The sequence below is a fragment of the Pelodiscus sinensis genome, chromosome 2, assembly GCF_052426305.1.
Source record: "Pelodiscus sinensis isolate ZL-2025 chromosome 2, ASM5242630v1, whole genome shotgun sequence".
In the NCBI taxonomy this organism is placed as follows: domain Eukaryota; kingdom Metazoa; phylum Chordata; order Testudines; family Trionychidae; genus Pelodiscus; species Pelodiscus sinensis.
Genome location: NC_143053.1, coordinates 48,143,940 through 48,160,513, shown reverse-complemented (window position 1 = coordinate 48,160,513; position 16,574 = coordinate 48,143,940). Strand labels below are relative to the sequence as shown.

Genomic DNA, 16,574 nt, shown 5'->3' with positions numbered 1-16,574 from the left:
GCCCTCATTTCTTGTATTGGAAATCCTGTTCCGAACTTAACTGCTCTGATGGCTAGAAACTTTCATCTAATTTTCAACCTACATTTATTTATAGCTAGTTTATACTCATTTATACCAAAGCAGATGTTTTTGTCTTTTTATAGGGTTTACAGGAAAGAGATGAACAGATCAGAAAACAGCATGAAGAAAATGTTGAAATCAAAAAGACTTTTCAGGTACAATTGGATGAAAAAACTGCGCAGTTGGAAGAGATAATGGAAAAATTAGAAAGGCAAAATGAAAGAAAAGAGGAATTAAAACAACTGCTAGAAGAAAAAGAAGCAGAACTGGAAGATATTAGGAAAGCATACAGGTAATGTATAATAGATAATACTAGAAGACTTACCCAGCCTTTAGTCTGGGTCTGGCCTCGGGTGATGTGGGCTGAGCAGCCTGTCCACGCGGCTTCTTTCCAGGCTGCACAGGCTTTCTGCCAGTTTCTCCCTGCTATTACACCCCTTTCTTTCTATTTCATGCAAAACAATAGAATTCCAGGCACATCCCGCTGTCCTGGCGCACCCACACTCTGACATTGCTTTAAGAGGAAGCTTCATACCAAATTTAGTGATCCTCACTCTTACTGTTTAGGAACACGGTGTCCCAACAGTTTAGCCACTAACCACATGTAGCTATTTGGCAGGTTGAGTGTGGCTAGTTTACTATTGCAGTAGTGGCTACCGCTTCAGAACTGGTTGGATGCCATGGGTTTAGGAGGAGTTCTTGAACAAATGTACTCTCAAATGGACAGATTCATAAACTCTCTAAAATATATAGTAAATAAGCATAATGAAATGTTATGACACACCGAAATTTCAAATTGGTTAGGAGAAGAGCACTTCAGTAGGCAGGCCACAGCCTAACTTTTGATCATTAGAACTCGAAAATGGGGAAGTATCGATATATCACTTTCCCTTACAGTTTTAAAAGATGATAGAATCTGTAAGCACCCTGAACATGTCTGTTTTATTTTCAGTACAATGAATAAGAAGTGGCAAGATAAAGGAGAACTTTTAAGCCATTTGGAGACACAAGTTAAACAAATGAAAGAATCCTTTGATATTAAGGAAAAGAAGTTGATTGAAGAGAAAAACAAAAGCCTTCAAACTCAGAAGTAAAGACACAATACTAATAATGGTTTCCTTGTTAAACTTGTACACATTCCACCATACAAGACAGGTGAAACTTTGGTACATAGTACTAGAGTTCATAATGAAGTTATAAGTACTTTCTATCGGTCTGATCCAGGGTTGGGCAATAATTTTTTTTTGGGGGGGGCACTCCAAGTTTTTGTAAAGTGGCCAAGGGCTGCACTCTTCCATTATATTAATGGAGGAAGTGTGGGGTCTGCAATGGACGTTGGGTGCAAAAGGGAGCTTGGGGTAAGGGATTGCAGTGCAGGAGGGAGAATGGGGTATGGTAGGGAGTTTGGGTGAAGGAGGCAGTTGTGACTTAAGGCAGGGGACTGAGGTGCAGGAATTTGGGTTGTGACCTAGGGTAGGAGGGGATAGTGATCTGGGGCAGGGGATTGGGTTGCCACATCGGGAGGGGGTATAGGTGCAGAAGGGGGGCAGAGGGTTTGGGTATGTTGAGTGGGGGTGCAGAAGTTGGGGAAGTAAGGGGCTAGGGTGCTAGAAGCAGGCTTTGGCCGGAAGACTTACCCCCATCAGCCCAACCAGCCTGCTTGCTTGCAGAGCTTAAAACATTTCTCAGCCTGCCTGCCCCATGCCTGCACAGGCTACAGGGCCATGTGCTTGTATGAATTACTGAGCCGGAGGGGAGAGGGGCATGATGCTTTACATGCTGCTTGATGTTCAAACAGGCAGCTTCCGTTTGCCAGTTTCTGGATTATCCTGGAGGTGAGCGCAGCGCCTGAAGCCTCCCCACCATCTCCCAGGATCACAGTTTTGAAAGAGAAACAGCCCCGCAGCTGCTTTTCTGAGCAGACTGCAGGGCAAGCAGGGCAGCCTGCCTGGGGCTCCCCGCTGCATTTGCAGGCCGGATCCAGTGGCTTGTAGGTCTAGATTTGACCTGCAAGCCATGTTTTGCTGGGCCTGGTCTAATCCCAAACATGCTTTTATGTACACAAGAATTTCTTATATGAGTAAGGACTTCTTCTGTGAAGGAGATAATTGGCAGAATCTTGCCCTCTGGTCAGGTTTACACTTAGGGAGAAGTCTACTTAAGATGTATAACTCCAGTTACAAAAATAACGTAGCTGGAGTTAAAGTACCTTAAGTCGAGGCTGCAGGAGGTTGATGGGGGGAAACTCTTCTATTGACTTCTCTTACTACTTGTGACGCCATGGAGTTCTGTGGTCAACAGGGATGCTGGATCAGAGGCAGCAGTGAGTGGTGGCAGCAGCCTCTGTTTGCCTGGGGGGCCTGAGCTCTCCGGCATCCCGTGGAGCAGCCTCTGTCTGCAGCAGGCCCAAGCTCACCATGGACTGAGGCTTCTCCGCAGCAGCAGCCCCTGTCTGCAGGAGGGCAGAGCTCCCTACAGACAGGCTGTGCCTACATCCCACAGAGCAGCCTCTGTTTGTGGTGAGCCTGGGCCCTTCATGGCTAGACTGTTCTTCGGCAGCGCTGGGAATAGGGCAGGCGGCTCCGCATGAGCCGACATGTATGGGGAGTTGGCTTGAAAGTCAGCTCCTGCATATACCAGCTCCAACTTGTCCCCTCTCACCCTCTGCACTGCTGCCTCTAGCAGAAGCAGCAGCACTGGAGGTTGGGGAAAGGCAGCTTCTCAGATCCTGTGCTCGTGGGGAACCAGCTTAACAGCCAGCTCCCCATTGTACTGGGCCCTCTTTACCGCCTCCCCCTTTCTATCTGATAAAGTAAGAGAAGGAATGTTTGTAGTCCATAAGATTAACAGATAAGCCTAAGCTTATCAGTTGATTGGGTATTTAACTACACATTGACATCCCCACTGTTTATTACTCAGCTGAAGTTACTACCTATTGGAGATTAGATCTGTGACCACACTGAATTTATATAGGAGTTAAGATTTTTTTTTAGACATTATTTTGTAATCTACAGATACGAGGCCCATTTGGCATAAATTAATTCAGAGTTAAATGTGTATTCCTGTTTGTGTAACTTTGCATTTGTGGTGTTGCAGCACCAGACAAGCAGCTATCATTAATTGCCAGCATTTAGGTTTTCCTTTTAATGCCTAGTACATTTGAGGGGAAAAGAATAAGTAAGAATTTCAATTTCCTTTTCTTCTCCCACATTGTTACTGAAATATTGGAGTGTTGTTTTTGCATTTGGACCCATTTAATGTTTCAGTATATGATTTCAATTCTCTATCAAGAGTGCTTTCAGAGCTTTCCATGCTTTCCATGGAGCACAGAACTAGGACATCGATTTGTTACAAGATAGCATTGGAACTAAGAACTGAAGCGAAATAATTTTAATCTTTCTGGATGTCCATGTTACATAAAGCAATAAAGAATATAGAAATAGGCAAAGCACACACAATCTTAAGAAGGATAGCTAATACTAGTTAGTTCTGGCTTTCTTAAGGATTAATATATTTCATATGATCATAGGGTTGCAATAGAAAAACTTCATTCAATGGACGATGCTTTTAGAAGACAGCTTGAGTCAACGTTAGCAGCTCATCAGGCAGAATTACTGCGGCTAGCAAATGAAAAACAAAGGCAAATTGAAGCAGCAAATGAAAAGGTATTGTATTTTAATAAAATGTTATTGGGCTTCCAATCTGTATTTTCTGTCCCAATATTGTTATATGCTATACAAGCAGTCCCCGAGTTACGCGGATCCGACTTATGCAGACCAGGGAGACGGGGAGCAACGCAGAGCAAAGCCGCGGAGCCCGAGGGCAGCAGGACAGCCACGGCGCGTCTGGGCTGTCCCGCTGCCCCCGTGCTCCGCGGCTTTGCTCCGGATGCCTGTGGTACAGCAGCTGGGACGCTGCCGGTTGGTCCCATAGCGCTGCTCTGGGCGCTACTGGACCAACCCGGCAGCACCCCAGCTGCTCTGCCCCAGGCATCCTGATTCAGCCACTGCTGCTTCAGTTTCAGCAGCGGCTGAATCTGGACGCCAGTTCCGACTTACATACAGATTTAACTTAAGAACAAACCTACAGTCCCTATCTTGTACGTAACCCGGGGACTGCCTGTAATCTTTTTGGGTGTCTGTGTTGGCTAACCATTGACAAAAGCATTACTGACGTTGAACTTTTAACCTTTGCCTAATAATGGATTCCCTACAAGTGCGTAGACAATAGGCTGACTTGGAATATTCTTTTAGTCAAGGAACATGCAATCACTATCCAGTGCATGAACATCCCTTAATTATTAGAGAGGCAAGAAAAATGGTGCTCAAGTATTTTATATGACACTGAACCTTTTTTTATAGCTTTTATAATTCTGGTGATAGATATGAGACATTGGAAGCATGCAAACTACAAAAGACTGCTATGTTGAACTGTGCCAGTGCATTAGTCATAAACTTTCCTACAAATGTTACTTGTATTTTCATGAGCTAGGGATTGCGTTCTTGCTCCCTGGTGGAGGTTTACTGATTTTCCTCCAAGAACAAAAATCATTTGGGAGCAGGATGGGTTGATTTAAATCTTGGTCTTCAATAGTGGTTTGAAGCAGGAACTTGCATTACATTTATTTTTGACTTGTTTTCAGTTTGTACTTTTTAATTGTTTTCCTAAAGTCGGGTTGATTCTCATGGTTGGTAATCATTAAAACATATTGGCTGTGTCTACATTGGCGCGATCTTGCGCCAAAGCGTCTGCTTTTGTGCAAAAACATGCTGTCTGTCTACACTGGCCGTGAGTTCTTGCGCAAGAACACTGACGTTCTAATGTGTGAAATCAGTGCTTCTTGCACAAGAACTATGATGCTCCCGCTCAGGACTAAGCCCTCTTGCGCAAGAAAGCCCCGATGGCTCAAATGGTCATTGGAGCTTTCTTGCGCAAGAGAGCGTCTACACTTGCATGGATGCTCTTGCGCAAAAGCACATCTCTTGCACAAAGGCACATGCCAGTGTAGACACTCTCTTGCACAAATACTTTAATGCAAGAACTCTTGCGTTAAAGAGTATTTGCGCAAGATCATGCCAATGTAGACGTAGCCATTGACTTTAAACTACATGTAGCCTTTACGCTAAATTTTATGCTTTTTGCTAAACAGGAAGGCTGTGTCTACACTGCACCCCTTTTCCGGAAAAAGGATACAGATGAGACAAGTCGGACTTGCAAATGCAGCGGGGATTTAAATTTTCCCCGCTGCATTTGCATGAACATGGCTGCCGCTTTTCTTCCGGCTCGGGGCTTTGCTGGAAAAAAGCGCCAGTCTAGACAGGGATCTTTCGGAAAATAAAGCCTTTTCCGAAAGGTCCCTTATTCCTCTTAAAATCAGAAAAAGGGGTGCAGTGTAGACACAGCCGAAGAGGATACACATTTAAGCAGTTTTGTAGTTCAACTTTAAATTTATTCAGCTTCTATTTACATTGTATGTTAAAATGGTGACTAATGCAGTATATACTTACTAGATAATTTTTTTTACTTAAGATTTGTAAAGCCATTCGGAGCTTCTTTTTGGCACCTGAACCAGGCTAAATCCTTCAAGCTAAGGAATGCTCAAGACCCTGCACTCCTCTTCGCCTTCCACAATCCCAAGTAGCCCAATGCATGGCAGAGACTTGTGGGGGTCCGAAGCCCCAAGCCCAAATCCTGAGGGCTTCATCCCTGGGCAGCAGGGCTCAGGTAACGCCCCTTGCCTGGGGCTGAAGCCCTTAATTTTCAACATTGTGCTCTGTCTCCTGCAAGATGGTGGGGCTCTAGCAGGCTCCGGCTTTGATCCTCCTCCTGGGCTTGTGTAGTCATTTTTGTTGTCAGAAGGGGGACGTAGTGCAATTAAATTTTGAGAACTCCCTGGCTTTACCCAGTCTTGTCGTCTTTTATAACCTGTTTTCATGTTGCACAATTGTTCATAAAAGTTCCTTTTCCTCATACTACTGCTGTTGCCATATTGGTCATATATATCAGTTCAGGATGTTAATATGTGGTTATCAGGCTAATTGTATCACCTATATGATTAGTCAGTAGGACCGTTCCGCAGAGCCATAGCAGGGGGTAGCTCCAGGAGCCGGCTTGAGCTGGGACTGAGCAGTCCCTGCCCATGCCAGCTCTGGAAGCCACCTGTGCTGCGGCTCTGCATTTTAAATGTGGTAAGAGCCACTGGGCAGTCGCACCTAGTGTGGATTGCTGCATACCAGCTCATGCTGAGTTAAACAGTTCCTGTGTCCATCGCAAATGGGGTGGTGCTGGAGCAGTCTCTGTTCATAGTAGACGAGGCTGGCTGCTGCAAACAGAAGCTGCTCTGGCACCACCACTTATTCGCAGCAGCCACTGGAGTGGAGTGGCCCCTGGCTGAGGCCATACCTGGCTGCTGCGAACAGTGGCTGCATGGCGGCAGTAGCCTGTGTTCGCAGACAGGGGCTGCTTCACAGCAGTTTCCCTAAACCCCCCTCAGCAGCACCCTGGAGACGGTGGTGGGGGGGAACCAGCTTTTAAGCACCAAAGGAGGTGGGGGGTGCCGCTGCAGGGAGCACGGGGCCGAAGCAGCCACAATGGGAACGCAGGGTAGCTGGGGAACTATGGGGCTCTTGTACATTTCAGCGGCTAAAGTGGCCTCAGTAGGAACCGGCGCGAACAGGGGACTGTTTCAGCCCCTACTTACACCGTTTTCTCTTCTGCGCCCCTGGCCACCCCACAGAGATGGTGCTGCGGAGAGCCAACTTTTAAGAGGCAGCAAGGAGGAGGAAGCGACTGGTCGTGTCACTACTCAACTATCCAACACATTTATGCTTATTGGATTGTCGACCAATATCCCTAATATTGGTTCCCCAGCTGTGCCTGCTGCAGCAGCCATGGACAGGCACTTCTCACCTGGCCCCAAGCTGCTGCAGTGAGAGAGGCCCAGGTTTGTCCTGTCTCCCTGGAGCAGCCCTCATCCCCAGACCAATCCCAGAACAATTATTTAAATGAAGAAAAACAAAGATTATTTGAGTTGAGGATCCGAGCTGGGTAAATCTTCTAGTTAAATATAAGCAAGATTACTTTTCCTTCAGAATGTTAAATACCGGTTAATTTACTAGTTGAGTAGTCAATGGAATTTCCATCAACTAGTCAATAGGCACTTTCACATTCCTCCTTTGAAATGTACAAGGGCCCCTACAGGGGACCTTGTACATTTCAAAGGAGGAATGCAGAACTCCACGTGAAGCCCGGGCCAGCAGGAAGTCCTGCTGACTCCAGGCTCCACGCAGGTGCTTCCGCTTTGAAAAGCGCAAGGAGCCCATGGACTCCTTAGCTGATTCTGGGTTCTGCGGAAATGGCCCCAGTTGACACCGGGCTCCATGCAGCGCTGCTGCTTTGAAACGCTGCCAAGGTTGCCACTTCAAAGTACTTTCTCTCCCTTCTACCTCCTTTGCTGCCTCTATCTGATAGATTTCCTATATAATTCTAACACGAGGGTTGAATTTTTATATTTGTCTTTTTATCATTTCAGGTTTACCATGTTGAAGAAGAAATGCGTCAGCTTCTGCAAGAAACAGCAAACAGTAAAAAGGTAATGGAAGAGAAAATAAGACGACTTACAAGTGCACTGAGTGACATTCAGCAAGATCTCTGAAATGTGTAATGCATTAAATCTGACTGTTGTGCTTCTCTTAATAAAAGGAGTTGAAGTAATGTAAAATATATACATAAACAAAGACATTGTATAGATTGTTTATATAGTTTGTCAAACTACTTGCTGTGCTTTTTAGTTTCCTTTAAAACTGATTCCCAGAGAGGAATTTTTATTTGTGTAATCTTATTTGAAGAGTTCAAGAATCAAAGATGTATTAAAGATTTATATAGTATTTTCATACTGGTGGTGTACACGTCTTAGTATTTGTGTCAGAGCTGTCTAAGAAATAGGTCAACCAAATCAACAAATGAAAAGCACTGTGAGTTAAAAATTATTTTTAAGAAAGAGCAGATGGAGTAAGTATGAAGTAAGGATATGAAAAAGAATTAGGCTTGTCCTTCGTGTAGTTGGGTTCTTTAAGTTAAGCAATCATGATGCTCATGTCCTTTTAATAAAACACAGATTGCACCCATAATCAGTTGAGAGACTTTTTAATAACACATATTGTATATGACCGTTTTGCATATCTGGAGTTAACACTAACATTCAGAGATAGCATGAGTTATTACTGTTCTCTCAGAGAAAAGAGAAATCTTGTTTACCTCATCAGTTTCTGAATATGTTCTGTAATTTCTCCTAAACATTACTTTTCAAACCTGATGCTGGTCCTTGATGTCTTTCATACACTATGCTGTTTGTTTCAAAGGATGCATTCTTGTTGCCATTCCGTGGTCCACACTGATGGAACAGCTTATAGCTTAAAGGTCTAAATAAAGTTCTTAAGATCAGGAATTTACAGTTGTAAATATGAGCTCAATTATACTGAGGCTTAACAAACAGGTACTACTAAAAACATACTTGATATACTGTAGGATAAGTGTCTGTTCCCCAACCATTGCCAATCTGGGCTCAGGCTGGGTGGAACCAAGGCAGAGGTGCGTCCCCCCGCAGTCATGGGAGGGGTGCCTCTCTCCCGGACACAGTAGCTCTGAGCTGCAGCTGGTTTTAGGCCAGGGGAAAGGTGCCTATCCTCTGCTACTTCCACCTCCCCAATCTAGGTCCAGTTGAGCAGCTATAGGAAAAAGGATAGAGACAAGGGGTCTAATCAGCATCGCTCATCGTCCTCCCTTCCATCTGCTCAACCTTGCCCTTGTAGGAGCCAAGGAGGCCAGAAGGAGGCATTTTGAGGGTACACTCAAGGATGACACTCCAGTTACATCTCAGGATCCACCCTCCTCTTTCCTCAACCGCCTGCACTATTTCAGTCAGCCTAGTCATGGCTGACCTTAGCTCATCAGGTGTTCAACATAATATTTTTGGGTTACACCTTGCAGTTCATTGCTGATCCTCCCGCCCAGCCTTTCCCTGTCCCTCTGCAGCAACCTTTCTCCCAAGCAGTTTCTCATTCAATAAGTTAAGAACCTCTTGCACTTGGGGGTGGTTGTGAAGGTCCCTTGGGCATGAAAGGAAAAGGATTCTACTTCCTAATCCCAAAAGCAAAAAGGGGGCCTCCAGTGCCATTTTTGGACCTGTATTGCCTTAACAAGTCTCTCAAGTTGAAGTTTTGCATGAGCTTTCTGTCCATTATCCCCTCCCTGGATCTGGGAATCTAGTATGCTGCCTCACTTGAAGGATGCATATTTTCATATTTCTATTTTCCCAAGTTCTCATTACAGAAAGCTCCAGCTTCAAAAAAGAGCTCACCTGACTGGGGATATTTGCCATAAGAAGGCCTATTGTGATGGATAGGAAGAACTAACAGATCTAAAAGAGGTTCAGTTTGGATAGTGTCGTAAGGAACAGAATAAAGTGCTAAGGTAGTGTGCTATGACCTGCACAGCTAAAGTATGGTTGATGCCCTCATTAAGCATTTACTGTTAAGAACTGTACAAAAATTCCTTTTCATAAACAGGCTTAGGATTTTATACTACAGAGACTTGATTTTTTTGTTTGGACACTATTGTATACTCACAATAAAGTCCTCCTCTGAGCAATCTGGCCAGAGGAGCACAGCGAGGGGGGATTGACCCCCTGTTGTGGGCACCAGACACCCTACCTACTGATTGCTGGCCATCCCTTTGCCACTTTTGAGGGACTTTACCCCTTGTAAAGCCCTCCCTCCCCCCCCACACACACATGTTGTCTATGTGATTAAGCAAAATGATGACCAAAACTAATAGAAGCCTAAGCCCCATTTACATAGGAAGTCAGCAAGGGGATGGGGAAGCCCTCAGGAAGGGAAGAACAGTCCTAGGTCACCCTACCTCTTGAAACTAAGTCACTGAACTTTGGAAGATAAAGACAGAAACTGTCTTTGGCATTCATTACTAGAAACACAACAGGGAGCAGAGCTCTTGTGAGTTGAGAGAGCCCCTTCAGTCAAAGGTGACGTGGAGTTAAATATCTGAAAAGAGGTAAGAAACCTGCCTACACAAAAATCTTTCACTTAAGGTATGTCTACACTATGAAATTAGCATCAGATTTTATAAAATCAAAGGTGCATGTCTGCACTAAACCTGTTCAGTCAACAGAGTGTATCCCTACTACCATTCACTATAGCCATGTCTACACTATGAGATAAGGTTGAATTTATTAATGTTGACTTTTTAGCACCAGATTTTGTAACATCGTTGGTGCATGTCCCCACTGTATGCAAGAATTTGTGATAGTTCTAAGTTGCGTGTCCCCAGCAAAGTGACTTTAAGAACAATGCACAGTGCATAGTGCCTACATACCTTTGCATTCTGGGTTATGTTCTTAGTGCCTGGAACCAAAACTGTGCAGCGGGTGGGTCTGGGTACATGTTGTCAGTGTTCCATACTGCACTCATTTTCTCGCTTCTCCCCTGCTCAAGAGGAATGGCAAACAGTCTTTTCATGCCCATTTTTCCCTTGGTTATCCACGCAGATGCCATAGCAGCTTAAACATGGATCTCCTCCTGGATCTCATTGAGCATCAAACATGATGATGATGATGATTTTAACCTTGGTGTACCTAATGCTGAAGTATGTCCAAAGTGGATCCAAGATCCACAGGAATGAGGACGAATCTCTGAAGGCCATGAACATACTCTTCTGTGAAGCATTTGAGTTAAGCAAATGCAGGGCACAGCAGGGCCATGCTTTACTGGGGATGAGCAAAGGGAAATTTATTGCAGAGGCATTTGCTAATACAGGGGTCAGCAACATACGGCTTGCGAGCCAAATATGGCTTACTAAGGAGCCAGAAATGGCTCTTTAGAACCTAAAGCCCAGCCCCCTCCGCTCCCCCCCCCCCCCGCTTCCCCTCCAGTGCTTCCCCTGCAGCAGGCAGCCTGCGCTGGTGTTACAGCAGGCCTGGGCATAACACCCTCTGATGGCTGGATTGGGCCTGCAGAGCCAGCAGGGAGCCTCTGGGCAGCCTCCCTTGCTATGTCTACACCCGTGGTCCCCAACACAGTGCCCGCGGGTGCCATGGTGCCCGCGGGGACATTTGCATGCGCCCGCCAGGTGCTCGGGGCTGGCCTGGACCCGGGCACATGGCGCATGGTGAGCGCCGGCCCCGGGCGCGCGGCGCTTGGCGTGGGGAGCGCCGGCCCCGGGCACGCGGCGCTTGGCGGGGGGGAGCGCCGGCCCCGGGTACGCGGCGCTTGGCGTGGGGAGCGCCGGCCCCGGGTACGCGGCGCTTGGCGGGGGGGAGCGCCGGCCCCGGGCACGCGGCGCTTGGCGGGGGGGAGCGCCGGCCCCGGGCGCGCGGCGGGGGGAGGGAGCGCCGGCCCTGGGCGCGTGGCGCTTGGCAGGGGGAGCGCCGGCCCCGGGCATGCGGCGCTTGAGGGTAGGGGCGCCGGCCCCGGGCGCGTGGCCCTTGGAGGGGGCACCGGCCCCGGGCGCGTGACTGGGGGTGCCCCGCCCCCAGGCATGCAGCTATGGGGGGGGCGCCCCCGGGCGCGCAAGTGTTCCCATCCCCTGGCGCCCGGCGGGCGAACGGCCACGCCCCCTGGCGCCCGACAACCTCAAAAGGTTGGGGACCACTGGTCTACACTATGAGCACAGAAAAACTGCTGTGGGCCTGTTTGTTTTCCACACACTGTGAGGGAGGAGGGAGGAGTGCCTCATGGCTGTTCCCGCCCCCAGCGTAATCCCATTGGCTGGTTCTGGCCCAGGGAAGCTGCCTGTTTCAAGAACAGGCAGTGCTGGAAGCAACTCCCCACCCTCAGGCTCTTAGTCACCAAGCACATGGCAGGGCAGTCTCCTGATGAAGAAATGGGCTGAGCTGCAAGTCTCACTAGTAGTGTCTTGGCCAGAGTCTGCCTCTGGCATCCCAGCCCTTCCCTCCCACACCCACTAGTACCCTGCTCCTGCCTCCTCCCCCCTGGCCAGACACTCCCAGTTTGCTCCTGCACGCTGTCTCCCACCCTGATTCTGCACCCCGATCCCGCTCACTGGTTGCTCTGTCCACACTGAACCCCTCATTTTTGGCCCCACCCCAAGAGCATGGGGGCCCCACAAAATCCAACCTTGGAACCCCAGGAGAGTTAATCTGACCTGAGACCTTGAACCTCAGCCCTACCTACCCTCCCCCCACACAACAAGGCTGGAGTACCAGAGGAGGAGGTGTCTCAGTTGGGGGGCCACATCAGAGAGAGTTGGAGGTTTCTGAAGGGGCTGTTTTTTTGCTTCTCACTTGTGTGGTCCCCAACTGATTTTTCTGTGGGACAGTGTTCCCTAACCCAAAAAAGGTTCTTCAGGTAGTGTCCCCGTGGGTGCTCCACTGTGGGTGTCGGGTCCCATCCCGGCACCGCAGATCGGAGATCTTTTAGCTGTTGTTTGCCGGACCGCACGTGCGCGGTGGCCATCTTGCAGCTTTTCGTTCTGTTTCTGCATCGTGCAGTCCAGCTCGCCAGTTTCTCTCAACCGTCCACGGACACAGACAGAAAAACTGCTCCCTCTCCTGCTGGTTTTGATTCCTGTCAGGATTGAGTTCGTTTTGTTAGTTAGTGTTCATAGTTATAGTTATTCTAGTAGTTAGTTAGTTGTACAGTTTTAAAAGTTAAAAAAAAAATTCATCATAGTTCTAGTTATTCTTAGCAGTTCATAATGCCTGGATCCCCAGGCTTTAAGAGGTGCGCTCTCTGTAGGGACTCAATCCCCGTTTTGGACGGGCACTCGGCATGCATCAAATGCTTAGGTGAAGGGCACATTCCACAGAAGAGACCGCAAAATGCGGCTGAAAATGCTGCTTTTTTACAAGGCTCTTGCACCGCAGCCTGATCCTCTGACAGAGCCCGCCGGTCATGTCCTTACAAAGGCAGCCTATAAGAAAAGACCTTCCTCCCCGTCTTACTCATTACCAGCAAGAGTGAGTTCAGTGGACAAGCCAGGCACCTCAGGTTCAGCGGGGTCCTGCAGGCCAGAGAAAGAAAAACATGCCTGAAGTGTGTCGGTGCCGAGCTCATCTAAGCGTCCATCACATCGGGACAAGGCAATCCTGCCAACGCCATCTCCGGCACCGGAACACATGGTGCTGAAACCTTCTTTAGACACAACAAGAGTCAGGGCACCGTCCTCGCCCCCGGCACCGAGAACACAGGCGGTACCGACAGCCACGGTGCCTACGCCCTACTCGGCACCAAGAGCAAAGGCACCTACGCCGCCTCCGGCACCGAGAGCCAGGGCACCGATGCCGTCTCCGGCACTGAGACTTGTAACACCTTCAACTACTGCACTCAGTGATGCACCGGGGGCCATCCTGAAGATCAACTCCACTCTGTGTCACCTATCCAGAGGTCCAGTAGTCTTAGAGAGAGAGCTCAGCGCCTCCCTTCTCTGTCCCCCAGCCCAGGACCAGAGACATTTTCACCAGAGCCGCCTTCTCCACTGCCACACTCGCCCAGGGTGCCTCACCACAAGTCACCCACCACGCGGCGTTCTTCTCACACCTCGCCTCCATGGTATTATTACCGCCGTTGTTATTCTCCATCGCCTTTATATTCCAGATGGCATTCCAGGTCGCCTCGGTCACCATCATATCACAGGTCGTCACATTATGGACACCATTATGTGAGGCACTATGACTATGCACCTTACCATGATGACCGATGGTACCGTCTGTATGATCCCTGGGATTGATCACCCAGGTCACACTCCCACTCAGCGGCTAGATCATTATCACCAGCCCCATCGTCTCCAGTGCCACCTACAGCTGTCTCCATCTCTCCGCAGCCTGACAGACCACCGACTCCCTCAGATGATCAACACATGCTGCTTGACTCCACGCAACAGGAGGTACCTCTCCCTCCTGATACAGAGGACTCTCATTTTCAGTCCCCAACGGAGGTCGCATCATCGTCCCCTGATGACACTATATTCCAGGGTGATGGAATGATATAAAAGACTTTCAAGATCTCTTTAAAAGGATTGCCGAATCGCAAAACGTCAAAGTGGGTGAGGTCAACATAAGCAGCATCATTTGCTGAGAAATCTACACTCTTCTCAGTCCGCAAAAATAGCATTGCCATTGGATGATGCAGTATTAGAAATAGCTGATTCCATCTGGCAAACCGGCCTCTGCTCTGCCCACGAACAAAAAAGCAGACAGAAAATATTATGTTCCTGTTTCTGGCATGGAATTCTTATTCAACCATCCTGGACCCAATTCTCTCGTCCTTGATGCAGCCCAACAGAGAGCGAAAGCGCCTCAATATAAGACCACCGCAATGGATAAAGACGTCAAGCGTTTGGACCTTTTTGGCAGGAAAGTCTATTCCTCCACCACCCTGTCGCTGTGCATGGCTAATTACTCCGCTTTGTTAGCAAACCATTCCTTTGACAACTACGCCAAACTGGTCCCTCTCCTAGAGCATCTCCCAAAAGCAAAGCGACAGGTTTTAAAGGTTGTCATACAAGAAGGTTTTACGTCCTCACGGTCAGCGCTTCACCTTGCCTTGGATGCAGCGGACACAGCGGCACGTACCACAGCGATGGCTGTTATGAGGCGAGTGTCATGGCTCCACATGGCGGCGACTCCCAAAGAGCTCCAGACAAAAGTAGAGGATTTGCCCTTTGATCGGCAAAACCTGTTTGCAGACAAGATGGACCAAGTTATGCACTCCAGAAAGGACACGCGCACTAAGTTAAGGACTCTGAGGATGTATACCCCACCCTTTAAGTCCAAGCGTTTCATGCCCTACCAGAGGCAGAGACCTTTCCCTTACGCGCCGTATCAGAGCAGGCACTATGAGGCCCAGAGAGGTCGTCAACGACCCCAGAGGTGTCGCCCCCAACAACACAAGCCAACTCAACAACAGGGAAGCAAACAGCAAGTTTGACACGAATATCGAGGGATTGCGTACCATCCCAATGATACCCGAGGCCAACGTTACCAAACCATTGTTTCACCATCGTTTAAGGCCCTTCCAACATCGCTGGGTCACCATTACCTCAGATCGATGGGTCACACAACTAATAACATCGGGTTATGTGATACCATTCCTTTCCCTTCTGCCAACCTCCCCGCACCCTCCCTTTTCAGGGACACTTCTCATGAACCTCTTGCTCAAGAGGTATCCCAACTCCTCATCCAATTATGAGGAGATTTCTAAAAGGACTCACTAACCTCTTTCCTGAGCACTAGCGACCAGCGGACTCCTGGAATTTAGAGCTCATATTAGACACGCTAATGCATCCTCCGTTTGAACCCTTAGCTACATGTGACTTTAATACTCTCAACATGAAAGTCATTTTCCTTGTGGCCATTACTTCCGCTAGATGGGTTGGCGAGTTGGCAGCTCTATCGGCCAAACCCTCGTATACTATTTTTACCCCTCAGGCAGATATCCTTTGCCCCCAACCATCCATCCTGCCAAAGGTTAACTCTCCATTTCACATAAATGAACCCATCATTCTACCAGTGTTCTACTCGAAACCCCATACTTCTGAGCAGCAAGCAAGATTGCACTCTCTGGATGTACGCACGGCCCTCGCTTTTCACATTGAACGAACTAGAGAAATACGATGTTCCCACCACTTACTTATTTCTATGGACATCCATTCTAGGAGGGTCCCCTCTTTCCTCTCAAAGAATCTCCAAAATAATCATTTCCTGCATAACTCGATGTTATGAACTGAGAAATAAACAACACCGTTCCTCACACCGTTACAGCTCATTCCGCCAGAGCGATAGCTGCTTCAAACTGCTTTCCTTAAGGGAGTCCCCCTTAAAGACATTTGCCGATCAGCAACCTGGTCTTCGAGCTCGACATTTGCGAAGCATTACACTCTACAAAATATTATCATGACTGATACAACGGTAGCCACAGCGGTGTTAATGTCAGCACAGAACCACTAATTCCGAACCTGCTGCCTAGATCAGGCTACTGCTGTGAAGTTACTCACAGTGGAGCACCCACGGAGACACTACCCGAAGAAGAAGAAGTTACTCACCCTGTGCAGTAACGATGGTTCTTAAAGGTGTGTGTCCCCGTGGGTGCTCCACGACCCGCCCTCCTCCCCACTTCGGAGTCTTTCTTGCTTATGTCCTCCCTCTGTCCATAAGAGTAATGGCAAACAATCATTTCACACCTTTCTCTCCCTGGTTATCCATGCAGATGCCGTGATCAGTGGCTGCAAAACTTTTGCATGCATAAGGCCACTTGCAAATTGCTTTCCCTACCTGAAGTGCAGTAATACCAAAATGAGACCCACTCTGACAGCCGAGAAGCAGGCAATAGACCTGTGGAAGCTTGCAATGCTAGACTGCTATTGTGAATCAGTTTGGGGTGGGTAAATCTACCATAGAGGTTGCTGTGATCCAAGTAGCCAGGACAATCAGTACCCTTCTGCTGGGTCCATTTGGCAAAGGTGGAACACTGAGCCCCTCGAGG

The 16,574-nt window shown here is 48.1% G+C and overlaps 1 protein-coding gene across 6 annotated transcripts in view; it reads left to right on the top strand.

The window, feature by feature from the left end:
* The window catches only part of LRRCC1 (leucine rich repeat and coiled-coil centrosomal protein 1), a 56,661-nt gene extending 48,707 nt beyond the window's left edge, over positions 1 to 7,954 (top strand). For 5 of the 6 annotated variants that reach the window (XM_075920450.2, XM_075920448.2, XM_075920449.2 and 2 more), the window contains 4 exons: positions 144 to 352; positions 1,013 to 1,150; positions 3,590 to 3,725; positions 7,592 to 7,954. In XM_075920450.2, the coding sequence (XP_075776565.2) occupies positions 144 to 352; positions 1,013 to 1,150; positions 3,590 to 3,725; positions 7,592 to 7,714 (606 nt within the window). In that variant the 3' untranslated portion in view covers positions 7,715 to 7,954. Of the gene's footprint in view, positions 1 to 143; positions 353 to 1,012; positions 1,151 to 3,589; positions 3,726 to 5,589; positions 5,785 to 7,591 lie in introns of all 6 variants that reach the window. The other variant, XR_012901347.2, reaches the window with a different exon arrangement.
* Positions 7,955 to 16,574: the final 8,620 nt, after the last annotated feature.